Source organism: Falco cherrug, chromosome 9, assembly GCF_023634085.1.
Source record: "Falco cherrug isolate bFalChe1 chromosome 9, bFalChe1.pri, whole genome shotgun sequence".
Taxonomy (NCBI): Eukaryota; Metazoa; Chordata; class Aves; order Falconiformes; family Falconidae; genus Falco; species Falco cherrug.
Genome location: NC_073705.1, coordinates 3,912,438 through 3,928,258, shown reverse-complemented (window position 1 = coordinate 3,928,258; position 15,821 = coordinate 3,912,438). Strand labels below are relative to the sequence as shown.

Sequence of the window (15,821 nt, the reverse complement as noted above, 5' to 3'; positions counted from 1 at the left end):
GTACAGGGACCAGGCCACACAGAGAACCTGCTTAGAATACCTTCACTGAGCTTAGGGAGACAGGGGCTTCCCTTTTCCAGAGGGGATGCATAATGTTAACTGGGGTCTCTTCCACATCTTGGTGGGCACTGAGAGTGCTGCGCAAGAGGCCTTATGCATTGGTACCAGGTGTGGGCAGCCCCTTGTGGCTCCATTCTCAGCATTACCCTGAGTTTCCTCCAGGTGTGGAAATGTGCATGGTAGGCAGAAGCAGAGGTGTTAGTGCGAAAGCTACGCATACATAGCTATAGACAGACTGCACCCAGGAGCTAACTGACTCACAGAGGTACACGACAAACCTCAGAATAGGAAGCAAAAATAAACACTCTAGCTTATGGACTGAGAGGGCCAGATTTCTCTGTAGCAACTCCACTGAAAGCCAGTCAATGATGCCTGTCGACACATTCTTGTGAAAGACAAACACTGGACGCTACTTCCACACAGCTCCCAGTCCTCTTCTGATTCCCTTTTGTTGCTCTCTCCTGCTGTGCGCCTTCTCACATGCTTACTTCTGCTATCCCTGCTGCTGTGTATGCTAAGACAGCACATGTGTACAGTACACACACACACACAGGCACTCAGCCACATGCTGATGCCACCCCAGGCACACGTCTGTGACACCAGCAGCCTGCCTGTGCATACCCACAGCTCTGCAGACACCCCTTCTCCCCACCTGCTCTGGTGAGGTCCCTTTCAGTGGCCCAAGCCTGCCCTGGGGTGCACAATGGTTGGCACCTTCTGGTGCTCTCTGCAGACAACCTTGCAGGAACACACCTGGCTACCCCTGCCCTTTTGCAGGGTCACACAGCCACGTGTGCCCTAGCAGTGTGGTTTACATAAAGCCTTGCACGTTAGTCTTTGCTCACTAAGCATTCTACCTATGTAGAACTGAGCAGAAATCTTCACCGACAGGTTGTTCACCCCATAAGGGTTTGACAGGCCCTGTTCAAGCCATTCCCTTAACTTTCATGAAAGGCAGAAGCTTGCAGGGGTTCTCCTGACAAAAGAAAAACAGATCAGAACTGCTGTTTCTGGAAGCCTGGTCTCTACATGCTCAGCGCGTGGAGCTGAGAAAGGCGTGTGCCTTTCTTCAGCGCTGCCTTGGCTCCTTAAATCTTCCTAAAAACTCACCCTCTTAGCAAGAGCATCTACCTCTCTGACATTTCCTACGCCCCACACCATGCACAGCACATGGCCAGGGAGAAGCATCCCGCAGCCGGTGCTGGAAGACGCATCACGATCAGCAGAGGAATCGGCAGGCAGTGCCAGTAATTCAAACTATCCTGACCGTTCAGTGAACCTGAACCTGCTGACCTTGACAGCACTAGACAGCAGTGGCCTCAGGAATCCCAACCTTTAGAGAGGCATCAGCGGAGGATGGCTCCTGCTTTCTCCCTTTCTTTCTCTCTCTTCCTGCCCCCCCCCCCCCCCAATCACATCCCAGCAGCCAAGGGGCTCAACAGTCAATCCCCAGTGCACCAATTAGCTCCTAATTTGGCTATCTCTGCACTCCCAAGTCTATGTCAATGTAATGTTAAGCATTGCTTGCCATTCATAGATGTAAATCATTCCTATAGAGGGGTGTCTTCTTGTGCTAAAGGAAAACACTAAGCACCTTGTTCCCTGTCAGGGTCAGAGAGAACCCCCTCCTCCTCCTCCTCCCAAAATGGGGGCTGCTGCTGTTTGGAAGGAAAGCAGGAGCAATTTTGCCTCCCTAAGTGATAGCATCAGATCCTCTAGTCTTGTTTCACTGGATCACAGGGGAAAGCAACAAGATCTCACTGAGTGATTAGCCTGTGAGAATCCTGGCTGGAGAGATGAGGGGCAGGGAACTGATTTGCGTGCTGCAGGGGGGAAGAGGGGGGGGTGAAGAGAGAGAGAAACCAGTATGCTTAATTTTGCCACAAGAACTTGCATTAAAGAAAAATGCAGTTTGTGAACATTTTAAGAGCATTTCAGGGAGTACTGGATTTCCTCCAGCTATCTCTGTGGCTGCCAAGCAAGACCTGAAATAAACAGCATTTTGTGTTGGCCTGCAGAGGCTAGGCTAAGCTCTAAGTCCTTGCATCTGGAGGACAACTCTGTTAACAGTACATGGCCTGAAAGAAGCAGTTACAGATACCTATCTACTGAGACGTAGCAGACATGTCTGTCTCCATCCATAACTCTGAAGGTGATTTTTACATCCATCAATCAGATAAAATAAGGGGCCTAAAAATAATGCCTAGGTCAACCTTTCTCCTTTGCTTTTCCTTCATCCATCCAAGCATCCTACTGCTTACATGCCATCAGGTTCAAGGTATACAGTCCTTTTCTCACACAGGTTGTCATCAGCTACAGAACACACAGGAGCACGGTGCCAGAACAGGAGCTAGGTCATGGGTATCACTGTTTCCATTTGGATATGGAGTAGGCCAGCATTTCTTTTTCTCACTCACTCTGCCTATTTTGGGAGCTCAGAGGTGTTATTCTGCTTTTAAGCTAGGGGATCTGCATCAGAACAGGTTTGTAGGCATCTGATTAAGCCTTAATGAAGTGGTTATTGTGTATGAAATGTCCATCAAGTCTTGAGTGCCTTCTAGTCCTCTCTTAGATGCTTTAGAAAAAGCTGTTATAAAGGACAAGTGCACTTACATGCTTGGGTTTCCCAAAGGAGCTGTTGGGTTTTTTTTTGCTTTGGCTTTTGGCATTTAGTGTGGGAAGAGGTAGGCTTTGAACAGAAGAGTTGATCTTGCAAGCAGATCAGAACTATCCTAGAGTTTGGGACAACTTTACTAAATCCCAGGAAATTTAAAAAAAAACACCCCTCTAGCTAATCCTTAAAGATACTTACAGCTGTTCTCTGCAGAGCCCTCTCTTATTTGTGAAACTGACTGCTACCCGTGACCGGGCCTCCTCTTGTTTGGGGAGGTATCTCTTACAATTTGGGACATCTCTCTCACATGTGTCTTATAGAGGTGATATTAGTACAGGTTCCTTCATATACCAATAAGGGCCTTTACATGAGCACATGCAGAAAGATTCCAAATTACTCTACTAATGATTTACAGTTATTATAAGAAAGAACATTAAAAAAACCCAAAGAGTTTGCATGTTGACAGTCCAAGCAGATTACTGCATATTGCAAGCCTGTAGCTCTTTCATTGCATGGCATTTTGCAATTACCCATCCTGTATCATACATTGTTTATTAACCTTCCCATTCTTAAGATCTCATTTAATACTGAAATGTGGCTGACTCTCGGGTGGACCATGGCAGATGTTGAACAATACAGAGCATCAACTGTGAAATTTTGCTGTGCCATGTCCAAATGAAACCACAGGAGAATTAAGATATGCTGTGGGTAATCACTCAGGCTGGATTTTGTTCAGGACAGCCAGGTTAATGTCTGCACTCTTGCAAAAAATGCCATGGGAATTTTAATGACTCTGAGTGATTGGAGCCTTTGTTTTATGGCACGTCAAAAATGGCAGCTCTAAAAACACACTGCTTGAGCACTGGTTTAGTGCTGACTCAGAAGAGCTTCCAATAACATGATTCACTAGCATCTGGCTCAGGGGCAGGCACAGCCGCCTTCGACTTGCGAGGCTTAGGTAGAAGTGTGTATGAGGGGAAAATAAGGTGGAATGAAAGGAAGGCAAAGTCTAGAGCAAGGGAAATGGAAGGAAAGGAGGTATTAAGAGGCATGTTAGTGGGTGACCAAGCCAATGGAACCCAGCAGGCTAAAGAGGAGTTCATATTTTCTAGACGCTGCATCGAAGGTGTCCATGGCCTGATCCAGATCTGCTGAGCCCTAACGCTGGTGGCCTCTCAGGTGTCAGTTTGCTCCACTGGAATCTCAGGGATCTCCCAGAAACTGGGAGATGGGGCTAGATGGGGACAGCCCAGCTCTGTGCTCCCTCCCTTGTCTCTAGTGGTCCTGATAGCAGCGTTGATTTGCATGTCAGGCAGGCAAAGCACTGCTTGAGAAAAAAAAAACCCTCTGAGTGTGGCGGTGTCAGCGCTCGCTGTTGTTCGACAGTGTAAAATTAAATTAATAAAGCCCCCAACACAGGAAAACATAACAGGAAATTAATGGCCTTTACTGTCGCTCTGATGCAGTCATTTGCAACCCTGCTTTCCGCACCAAAGACTTCATAAATGCAAGCAGTTTCTCTAAACAAGCATAGTTAGGGCTGCATGCAATGTAATTTTTTGCGTTGCTTCTGTCCTTTGGAGCTACAAAAGCCACCCTTTTTTATGTGCTCACCAAGGGGGATCCTGCCAAGGAGTAGCCCCCCAACAAATGGGCTTAGGAAGGTGAGAGGAGGGAGCTAAGTCACACCAATGATGTTAAGAACATCTTCTGCCCCGGCAGAGGGAACCGCATAGCTCCCGGTGCCCCGCTTTCCCTGCGGCAGCAGCTCTCCCTGAGGGCTCTGCGCTGAAGGCAATGTTGTGGACACCACAGCAGCATAAATCAGGATAACCCTTCTGATAACTTTCAGGATGTGTAAATCTGTATAACCACTGAATGCAAGAGACTTACAGATTTACACTAACTGGAGGATCTGGCCCGCTGCGTGACAGTGCTGCTTGCCACTCTGCCAGCATAAACAAAGCAAATGTACTGGGTCCTGGAGGCAGCTGCATTTCTGTCTGGCCAGCAGTCAAGCCTAATAGTGCTAGTAAGAGAGACTGGACCCATGCTCTGTCCCTCATTACAATTAAATCCCCAGTGCTTCTTCTGAGCTAAGTGAACTGTTGCAGATCTGCAGCCACCTGACTAGGAGCAGAATATGTCCGCTCACCTCCAGCATACCCAAAGGTCACAAAGCAGCAGTGACTGCTCGCACAGCAGGCACCAGCTCTGACTACCCGGGCTAACATGCCTCATCTGCACACCCACACATGCTGTAGTACATGTTGCACACACATCTGAGGCAGCTGCTTGCATCCCACCAATACCTGGAAAGGCCCTTACTGGTGTATTCAGTAAGGCTGGATGTGCTGATTATTACTAACACATAGACCTAGGTCTGTACAGACTTAGTTTCCCAGATGCTCTGGGCCAAATTTGCAATCATACCCTTAGATGCTGTAGTAAATACATATGATTTTCATACGCATACACACACACTCCCTTAAATGCGCTTTGCATGCTCCCATGATAATCCAAGACAGATCTGAGTACACACTTCATTATGCATTTGCACACACAATTCATTTCATTTACATTCTCATTGAGCATTGCCATTTTGCTCATGTAAGCCCTGCATTAAAGCTGCACTGCCTGTCCCTGCTCCATCTGAGGGACTCAGTCATACACAACCCTTGCGGTAGCAGCACGGCAGCCCCTCAGCTGTCAGGCACCGGCACACATCTCACTCTTCCTCGGTCAGGCACACTTCCCACTTCCCTGCATGAGCAGCCTTCCTTGCTCACCGATTCCTCATCTGTGCTATACCCTCATTTCAAAACATAAAATCCCTTTGTTTCTGAACCTTTTGGCTCTAAGTCTGAGCATATAAGGAACAAATACACACAGTTTATGTGTCGCTGACACACTTAAATTACAGAGACACGTGGACCGACACAGTACCATCAATTAGCATACTCAGTTCCAGGCTTGAGGATTCCCTTGAGGCAAATGGTCACAGGAACCTCAACAACTGCAGAGTTCACGAAGGCTGATACACTTCCTTGAGGTGATACTGTTCCAGCACTCACCTCCCAGTATCCCTGTTTCTGCAGGATCCTGTACATAACCTGAATTTGTACCTGATCTTCTTGTACTATCACAGTGGAGACCCCTGATAACATTCCCTCTCTATGCGCTGCTTAACCTCGCCAGCCCCCCTGCACTCACTTGAGATCCTTTCCATCTGACTCTGAGGTTCATCTTTCTCCCCACCTGTTCAGTTATCACAGTGAAAGCCCTGACGATTCTTGCAGCACTACTATGTGCTGAAATACAGCACTGACCCATCTAGAGATGACGTCTTCTTCCATGCTGCCCAAAAGGCTGCAAAAATTCTTCTGCAAGGAAACAGAAACCAAATTTTTCAGCCCTCCTTACCAAACCCTACTGAGTAGGGCAAGAAAGTCAACACAGGTGAAAAGATCACCAGATTAGGGCTGCTAGTCCTCACCTTTGTCCCTGCTACTGGGAGCACAGCATTAGCTTAATAATCATTGAGGATGCAAACAAAGTCTTTAGAAACACCACGACTGCAGACTGGTGCCGACCAGGACGCCAGCACCAGACGCTTCTGGCCAGGTGAAAATGTGTGATTTGCTCCCTCAGCCAAGGTCTTTGTCTTTGAACTCTCCCTTGGTTGGGGGTCAGCTCAGACGCAGATGCAAAAGGTCCGCTATTCCCAGCAGAAGCCTGATGCCAGGGTTTGAAGCCTGGGTCTGAAAGCGCTGCGCTCCTTCCTGGCCCCGTGCCGAATGCAGCGTGAGGGTCTGTGCAGGGCTGGCTGCCGTGAATGACAAGCACTGGCTATCGATCGCGTTCTGAACTCGGCCCAGCCGATAGAAGGTAATTAATGACTCCATTTGCCTCAGTACCGAGGAGAACAATTGAGTTTGAAACTGCAACAACTGGCAGTGCGGGGAAAGGCCCCCCGGGACGGCCAGGAAAGCCGCCTGACAGGCCCAGGCTGTGCGGGGACACCGGAACACATCAGAGGGGGAAAAAAGAGAAGGGAAATTGGATAAAGGGGAAGAGCAGCCCTAACACAAAGGGTGACTTCAGGAAGGGCAGCACACATAGTGACGAGTGCCCAGAAAGCAGGACAGGACTGTTCTGGGCTAAGCCCCCCAGCTGGGATGGTGACAAAGGCAGGCTGCAGGAGGGGACAGGCTGTCTCGCTGGTGCAGGGGGATGGCACTGCAGCAGCCGGCTCAGCACCACTGCGTTAGACAGATGCGTTTCCCTCGGAGGCTTTTGACAATTAGATGGGTTCTGCTGTGTCACCTGGCTGGCAGTTCTCATGCCAGTCACATTCACTTTTATTATGACTGTGATTTTTATTGGTAGCGCTGCGAGGCCCCAGCCGAGATTGGGGCCCCACGAGGCAGCAGGCAGACACGTCATGGGGGTGGTAACAGCCTCTGCCCCGAAAGAGAAAGTATCTCCATGTTTGCATGCCAGCTGCACGGCTTCTCATGACCTTCCTACATGTTTCTGTGCCACAAAGGTCTTCCTGTGCCAGCAACACTTCTGGATTGTTTGTTGGAGACAGCCCTGTCCCACCCTGAGCAAGGGTGCTCTCTGTTGCCTCTAGCCAGGGAGGTGACTGCATTACGCTGCTCTGTGCTACCTGTATGTGGTGGTGACTTTGTGGCTTCCAGGCCTGGGAACATCTCTTGTTTTGGAGCTATTTAATGGGTGTATTCCCTGCGTCAGATGTAGTTAAAGTTGTTCCTCTGTCCTCTGGCACAGCATTTCCTTGTTATCTGTCAGGATACTTCTGTGACACCTGTGGAGCATTTCTGTGTCTTGTGTCGAAGGTTTACGCCGAACATCGTGTGTGTGTGTGCTCCCTCAGCAGCCCCTCAGGAGGAGAGATGTTTCCTGTCACATGTGCAAGGCCAGTCCTGATCGTGCTGACAGTGACTGTGTGTTCTTGTGAGGGACACTGTGACCGAGGCCATGGTTCACCTCTCAAACTGTTAAGATACTTCTGATTTAAGAGAGAGGTGTCCCTGTGTCACAGCACCACACAGTTTCCCTCTCCAGTAAAAAGGGAACTGGGAAAGGTGATGCTGCTTCCTAATGCTACAGCTAGTGCAGTTATCCAGGTGGCACCCCCAGACTTCTCCTGCAGCTGAAGCCTTGCTTCACCACGGTACCCCTTCCAAGAGCTGCTTTCTTGGCAAATCCCCGTTCCTTAAGCTTTTACTCCTAGCACTGTTCTTCATCAGCTGAAGTGACTGTTGCCCACCACAGTGCCATTCCCCATGGGATCTGCTAGTCTTCCCCAACCCAAATTTTCCCCATGAGCCCTCCCTTCACTTTCACCCACAGCACTTTGATGGACCAGTCTCCTCTGCTCCTTACTGCCACCTTTGCTCATATCTATGCAGTTGCCAGCTCCCATACTTGGTGTACTGTATTTGAGGCTTCTCCTGATAGTCCAGCTCACCGTCATATGCTTAGATGAGAATTGTGACTTGATCTAAACCCAGATATAAATGCCTGTCCCTTGCAGTTTCAGGGAAAAAATGAAAACGCATCCTCTATAGGTTTTGACACCAGAAAACAAACATAGGGGATTTACAATCCCTTGGTTTTGAAGAAAATATAATGATCTATGACTGTGAATGTCTCAGTGTTAGCAACACAAGATGTATAAATCTGTCTTTCAGGATCACCTCTCTGAAACTTTGCTTTGTAAGTAAAATCCTTATGCACAGGTCATATTATTGCTCTGCGAAGTTTGGGATTTGCATGCCCTACCATTATTAAGTCCAGTACTAGTGCAAGCAGTTTGGACAAGGCCCACCCTGAGGTAGCCTACAGGTCTCTCTCAAAAGTTTCTTTTCTTTTGTAGATTTTAAAGCCTAGGCCATGGCAGACTACCCCCTGCCCTGTATCCAGATTCCTGTACTGCTTTTCCACTTCTCCCTATCTATTTGCTTGCTTTGATCATTCTGATTTCTTATCTAACCCTGCTCCTTCCCCTTCTCCTCCCTTCATCTTTTTCTTTAATTTCCCACTGACTGTACAGGTCCCTTCTTATCAGCCGGTCCTGAGTTTCCCAAATACACATAAGCACATGCACGCGCGCGCGCTCACACACACACACACACTCTGTCACAAATAAATAAATAAATAGAAAGGTCAGTGAGCAGAGCAGCAATAACCCCTAAAACAGTACTATCAGAGGGACATGATTGATCAATTGAATTCCATAGCGGCTCAAAAATGTGGGATTAAGTAGTGTATTATACGCACAATGAGTTGAGGCATGATGTTCATTTCAAGTTCATTTCGCCAGCCCTCTGCCACCAGATCAGGCAATCAATAGGGGCAGCAGATATCATATATCACCTCTCTCCGTGCTAGGGAGAGAGCACCATAATCTCTCGCAAATTTAGAGTGACAGATTTGTCAAGATCTGAAGGGCCCCTGAATAAATGAAGGAAAAGAGACTCCTACAGTGACTTGGGAAAGCTGTGGTTTCAGCTTCTTCACACAAAGGCATGGCCTGTGCACACACAGGAGACATGCGTGCACAGGGCTCTGCAGGCAGATAAGAACTGCAAATACACATGCATGTGTGCACCAATCTGTATAACCACCCAGGGCAACTCACTAAGTGTAAAATCTGGTTTAATTACAATCAACGGAAGTTTTAGCATACACGTGAACACACGTCCACTCACACCAAACGCCATGCATGGTGTAGGGCTGCCATTCTTGAAAATCAAACATAGCCTAAATCAGCCGCTGCAGATGAACGGCTGCTCAGAGGCATGCACAGTGATGCAGAATCTAAAGAATATCAGAATAATGATCTGCTGTAAAAATACCCACATGTATTAGCACCATGGTGTGCACAGTCGTGCACACTGACTGACACGTGTGGAAAAATCCTCAAAGGCAAACAGCTTTACAGTCTGCAGACAGGTTGAGACACGTGCTGTTACAGAAAGAAGTATTTTTTTTTTTTGCTTGAGCCTGGACCCCGGAGCTCTGTGCCAGCTTTCTGCAGGGAGGACCGGACAGCAATGCCTACTGGAACTGGCAGCATGAGCCTCAAGCTACCCTAGTCCTCCTGAAAGCCACTCCCTGCAGTACCAGCCCAGTCCATCTAAAACATGAAAACTGCACTGACATACACAATGTGCAGTCCACCAAGCCTCATCTTTGCTTTGTTTTCTCTTAGTCAAATCTGTCATGAACTCCAGCTTTCGGGAACTTGAGAGATTTCCCTTGTGCAGATAAGCCTGAGGAGAGGAGAAAATGCCAGGGATCCGTGCCAGTGAACAGCCCTGCTCTGGCTAGGGGTGGAAAAGAAAGAGAGAAGGGGCTGCTCGAGGGAAGGCTGCTGGCCAGGACAAATCAATATGTAATATTTTCTATGGTCTTGTGAGTGGTACTGTACTACGTTACTGTATATAATGTACTATTGATTATATCATATCATATAATCACCTATAAACGGATATATCTCATAGCCAGAAGGCAGCAGGCTCAGTTATAACTCTGGGCCACCAGTTGGCCATGAACTGTGCCAGCAAAATACCCGCCTTGGCACCATCCACAAGCTAAAAGATGAAGTGGCGGAGTGGCACGGTTCTGTCTGTTGCACAGCAAGTGCCAATCCAGGCTCCCGGGAACATCATCTGCCCACGAGTGCCTCGCAATCTCATGGAGTCAGGGAAGAAGTCTATGCGGATCCCTCAACCATTTTCTTGACAGACAGACAGCAAGTTTCTGAGATTCACAGACTGGGAGCCACCACTTCAGCCAAGAAAGGCTGAAGTATGAGGAATAATAGTGAAAAAGCAGGAAGGTAATCACAGCGCAAGAGGGAGAACCCGATTTCAGGTCAGCCTTGTGTCTGACGGAGCACAGTAGGTAGAGACTCAGCATGGAGGGTATGAAGGTACATCAGCCTGGATGAGACAGGGGATTATAACCAGTCTCACCAAAGTTAGGCTGAGAGGTGACAGCAGAAAGATACTCAGCACAGTTGGAGAAGATTATAATGAGCAGACTTGCCTCAGATGAGATGAGGGATTATGACAAAGGAAGATTCACTTCAGCTGGGACAGGAGGTTATAACAGACAGACTCACCTTGGATGTGACAGATGCTAATAGCAGGAGACTCACTCCAGATAAAAAGGGGTTATAACAGAGATAAATGTACCTCATTTGAGTTGGGGGATAACAGGGGAAAAAAACCAAAAACAGGTGGGTGATAAGATGGTTTATCACAAGGAAAGATTCACTTTGGATGGGGCAGGGCATTTATAACGGGCTTACCTCGGAGGGGATGAGTGGGCTGTAAGAGATGTGGGATGGCACAGCAGAGACAGAGACACCTGGAACATGGCAGGAGGCGCTGCAGTGAGACTGAACTGTGTCAGCGGTCTGTTGCAGGGACAGAGAAGCACTTCTGGCAATGCTTCTACCAGAAAAGGGCTTTTTTCCTAGGAAGAACAAAGGAATACCAGGAAGGCCAATTCCTACAGAGTAGGACTAGGTTTTGTAATACAATAATTCATTTTGGATAGGAAGGGGGACCAACAGAGACAAAGATTCATCTCGTTTTGGAGGGAGTTTTATAACAGAGATATGGGTTGTGATAAATCACGAGCTACACATAGGAGAATGGGACAGAGATCATAACAGAAACCAACGTATGTTGGATGGGGCAGATGCTCCACAGGGAGAGACTTGTCTCTGGTGAAACATGGAGTCAGAAGCAGGATTATTCCTGTTATCTGAGGGGATGAAAGACTCATCTGGGGTACAACAGGATAAGATCAGATGAGAAGGAAATTATATCAGAGATATAACTTCTATTGGGACTGGGGAGGTACAACTGACTGACTCACTTCCAAGCTGTAAGAGAGCCCTTTCTCCATCCCAGGCATCCTCAGCCCTCTCCAGTACAGGCCCACCCTCAGCACGCTGGTTTCTCTATGAGCTGCCTCTCCCGGTAGCCTTCCAGCGATGCTAATCGCTCTGCTTTGCTCCCATTTTATGCTCAGCGATGGAGATTTGGCAATTTTTAACACTGAAAATCAGCGGAACCGAAACTCATCTCTGAGCCAAGCACCATTCCCCACAGCCTCACTCATCCTGGGCAGGATTGTCCCACAGAGCCTGTGGGAGCAGCCTGGCAGCTCCAGCAGACAGGAGAGGGCTTCCCCTGGGTGCTTCAGCCCCTGCTTCCCGCAGGAGCGGCACAGCTCCCTGGATGGAGGCGGAGTGCCCCACTCTTTCCCACTCCATCCTTTTCCTGCATCCCTTGCTGATCCCAGCCAGGGTGGTGCTAACTCCCTGTTTTCTCTGTCTGTGCCCTGCAGATGTATCCGAGGGCTCAGTTCCCAATGGAGATTCCCAGAGCAGCGTGGACAGTTTACGGAAGCACCTTCGTGGCGACACTTTCACCCAGCAGCAGCTGGAAGCTTTAGATCGAGTTTTTGAGCGTCCTTCTTACCCAGACGTCTTTCAAACATCAGAGCACATCAAATCTGAGCAGGTGAGGGCCTGGCCCAGTAATGGGCACCCACAGGATGATGACAGGGAGATTGTCTCACTGAAACCACTCTCTCCCTCTTCACTCACCCCTTGCTCTCACACTGACCTGTTATTTCACATACACCACACTTACATTTTACAGCACTTTCTAGTTGTAAATATACCACTGTGCCGATGCACATGTGTACACAAGTTCTACCTCATCTCATGAACTTGCCATGTACGCACGCACTTTGCTCTCCCTAAATCCCCATGTCCACCTTTCCGTTGGCACAGACTCCTGCAGGCAGGCGGGCACGCTCTTGCCCTGAACGTGCAAACACCGCCATGCATGTTCACCGGCACACAGCACTGCACAGAAGCTCCTGCACTCTCAGATCACACTGGTGACCAACGAGCCACAGGGCTGGGCTTTAACTGAGCATTTTCCTTCATGGCCCAAAGCTGAGACTTGACTCCCATCTCCAACCTAGTTTTCTGCACTTCTGCAGCTCTGCCCCCCTTACTCCCCCGCTCCCCCGGCCTTTTATCCCAAAAGCTGTTTGTCTTAATAAAATGAAAATCAAAAGTCTTTTTAAACCGCCCCAAGCCATAAACCAACAAAGGAAGAGAAGGAGAGGCTGGCTGTGGACTCCCTTCATCCCAGAGTCCCTGGGTTTATTACAATGAATAACCTTTATTTACTTTCATTAGACTATTAAGCACCAGCACAGTCATTTTTCCCCCTGAAACTCTGAGCAGGGCCCATAAAGCAAATCCGAAGCCTAATTGAGTTCATTTTAATTTCTCTCCGATCACAGCGAATTACTCTGGTGATAAATCAGGGGGCAGGCTCACCCCCAGTAGAAGGCCTAATTTGCAGCTAATTACAAAACTGATTTCTACAGGAAGATCAATACAAGAAGGAATTGGAAATGACTAGGCAGTCCTAGCCAAGCAGGGACAGGGGCGGGGAGGGGGCAGCATGCAGGGAGCCTGCTGGAGGAGGGGGAGATGTCAGGAGGGGGTTGGGGAAGCGCATGGAAAAAAACGGAGCAGAAAGAGCAGAAAATCAGTTTTAATTTAACGTAATATTAATCAGAGCAACTTTTCCTGCTGTTTTGTAGCCTTCCCAGTTTCTCCAGCTCCCGCGTCTGGTCCGGAGGCTGCCACAATAAAAAGGCAATTACCAGAACCTTTCGGACAGGATACCCTTTCAGATTCAATGGCTCTCCCCCTCCCACCCTTCTGTTAGCCATGTGGCTCCCCCCTCCCCAATTTCATACCCCAATGCACAGAGTGACAGAGGCAGGGGATGAGGCTTCTTTGTTTGTTTTTAAAGAGCTAGGACAGAGGTAACAGCGGAGGGGAGGCAGTCAACTCAGCAGAGAGCCTGGCTACAGTGGGCCAACACTGGCTGCTTCTTACAGCCCGCCTGTCCCAGTCATGTCATTGCAGCCCTCCGCTCCAGCTGTCCTTGTCACCAGGGCAAACACCTCCTGCCTCCGCTCAGCCAAGAGGAGGAGATGTGGATTTCCCCTCTCTTCTCCCCTGGGTTGGCACAGGCAGCTATCCCCATCCCCACAGCACTGAACTGGGTCTCAATTGTACTGCAGTAACGGGTCAGATCCCTCACCCCTCTTCCCCTTCACAGCAGCACACAGCGGGTGGTATAGTTCATCCTAGGAACCGCAACTCCCCCCCGCAACCCATCTTCTCTGTTTCCTCCTTCTCCTCCTCTTCCATCTGTGCAGGGGTTTGCATCTCTCCTCTTCCTCCCCCCCATCTGTACACTCTTCCCTTTCTCCTGGCGCATCAATAGCGAGCTGTCTTTCTGCTCTCTTCCCCAGGGTAATGAGTACTCCCTCCCAGCTCTGACCCCTGGTCTCGATGAAGTCAAATCAAGTCTATCCACCTCTGCTAACCCAGACCTGGGGACAAATGTGTCAGGACCCCAGACGTACCCTGTGGTGACCGGTAAGCTGCCTGACCGAACAGCAAAACCAAGCTTTTTATTTATTTCCCTCATCACCATTAGCTTCTGCTTTTTCTGCTAATGCAAGATATCCCTCTGTGGCAAACATGGAAAGAGACAGAAAGACTGTGGAGGACATAAGGGCTCAAGAGAAGCTTGACATTCAGAGTACTGGCAGGTTTGGGTACACCTAGAGCTGCCCAGCTCTGATGCAAAGACAGGCAAACCAGGCATGAATCAGGAACTTGTGTGCCCAGATGGGGCTTAGGGATGGATGCTGGTGGAGGACAGCCATGTCCAAATAAGCACTGTGGTTTTTGCCTTTGTGTCTGAGAACAAGAGGGTTGTGGCTTACCCATGATCCACACTTGCTTTTCTTCAGGAGAAACAATAATTTAAGTTTTATTCAGCCCTGGCATTTGGAAGGGGCATTTGCAAACTAAACACTGAGGTCTGCTGAACTGTGACTGCTAAACAACTTCTTCCTTAAGCCCATGAGTCTCTAGCAGCAGCTGGCAAAAGATGTTTTTTCACAGCCTTCCTCCTTGCCTCACATGCGGGCACATGAAACTCAGGTGTGTCTGGGAGAGTAGGGAATGAGAGCGAGTGCATGACAGCAGAGGGGTTGGGATGCACACAAGTAGGAGGCAATTCCTGCAGCAGCTGCTCCACAGAAGCTTCCTCTCCGCTGATGGCACATGCAGGACCTGTGCGGCACAGGGCCGTCCTGGGGCCATGGGGCACACCACCCTGATGCTAGTGTTAGATTGCCTGCCCCGTGCGTGTCTAGAGCCGTAAGGAGGTATTCTGGTGCCACAGCTCTTCTTCTCAGGCTTTAGTGGCCGCTGGTCCCTGCCCACACAGCTACCACAGGTTTGCACATCTCCTCCCAGGTAGCTAAGGCAGCTGGCAAGGCCCGAGCACCTCGCCCGTTTGGTACATCCCTCCTTCCCTACAGCTGCTGTGGCCCCTCTAGAAACCTCGTGGTGGAAGTTGAGAAATAACTCATGACAAAGAGGTGTAAGTCCTCTTAGCAAGGGAAGGAGCTGTTGCCTCTTAGCCAAAAAACTGTCCTGTCATGGCACAGCGTCAAGAGCACTGGCATTTGAATCTCAACTTTTTCTTGCAGCAGCCGCAGCTAATAGCCCCTGAGGTCAAAGCAGCTCCTGGCTGAGGCAGGCAGTCATCGCTTGTTCGGTCAACACTGAGCAAAGGCATATTGTTGCATGCAAATTTTGGCTACCCAAAACTTCGGGACCAGGCAGGATTAGTAGCTGTTATCCCAAATACAGAGGCGATCCAGTGTGAGGTCTGCAAAATTTAATGGAGAGTCATGGGGAGGCAAACTGCCTATTTAGGAAGCGTCTAGAAGGCGTGCTACTCCCAGACTTTTTTTCATGGCTTTTACTACTATCAGGCTTGATCCAGGATCCTTGTAGCCATGCAGTTTCTTAGCCAACCAGAAAAAAATGGCTCAGCTGTGGCAGAATTGCTCCACGTTTCTTTGCATTTGCATATGCAAGACAAAGCTCAGCTGGTGTCCATCTACTATTTAGCAGCTCTACATCTCTTACAGGAAATACTTCCCTGTCTTTGGGGTGCAAAGCCAGTTGGATAGTAGT

General features: G+C 48.9%; 1 protein-coding gene across 1 annotated transcript in view; it reads left to right on the top strand.

Moving 5' to 3' along the window:
* Positions 1-15,821, top strand: part of PAX2 (paired box 2) — an 84,065-nt gene that overhangs the window by 42,188 nt on the left and 26,056 nt on the right. The window contains exons 5-6 of the mRNA XM_055720799.1: positions 12,071-12,246; positions 14,075-14,201. Coding sequence (XP_055576774.1) covers positions 12,071-12,246; positions 14,075-14,201 — 303 coding nt within the window. The remainder of the gene's footprint in view (positions 1-12,070; positions 12,247-14,074; positions 14,202-15,821) is intronic.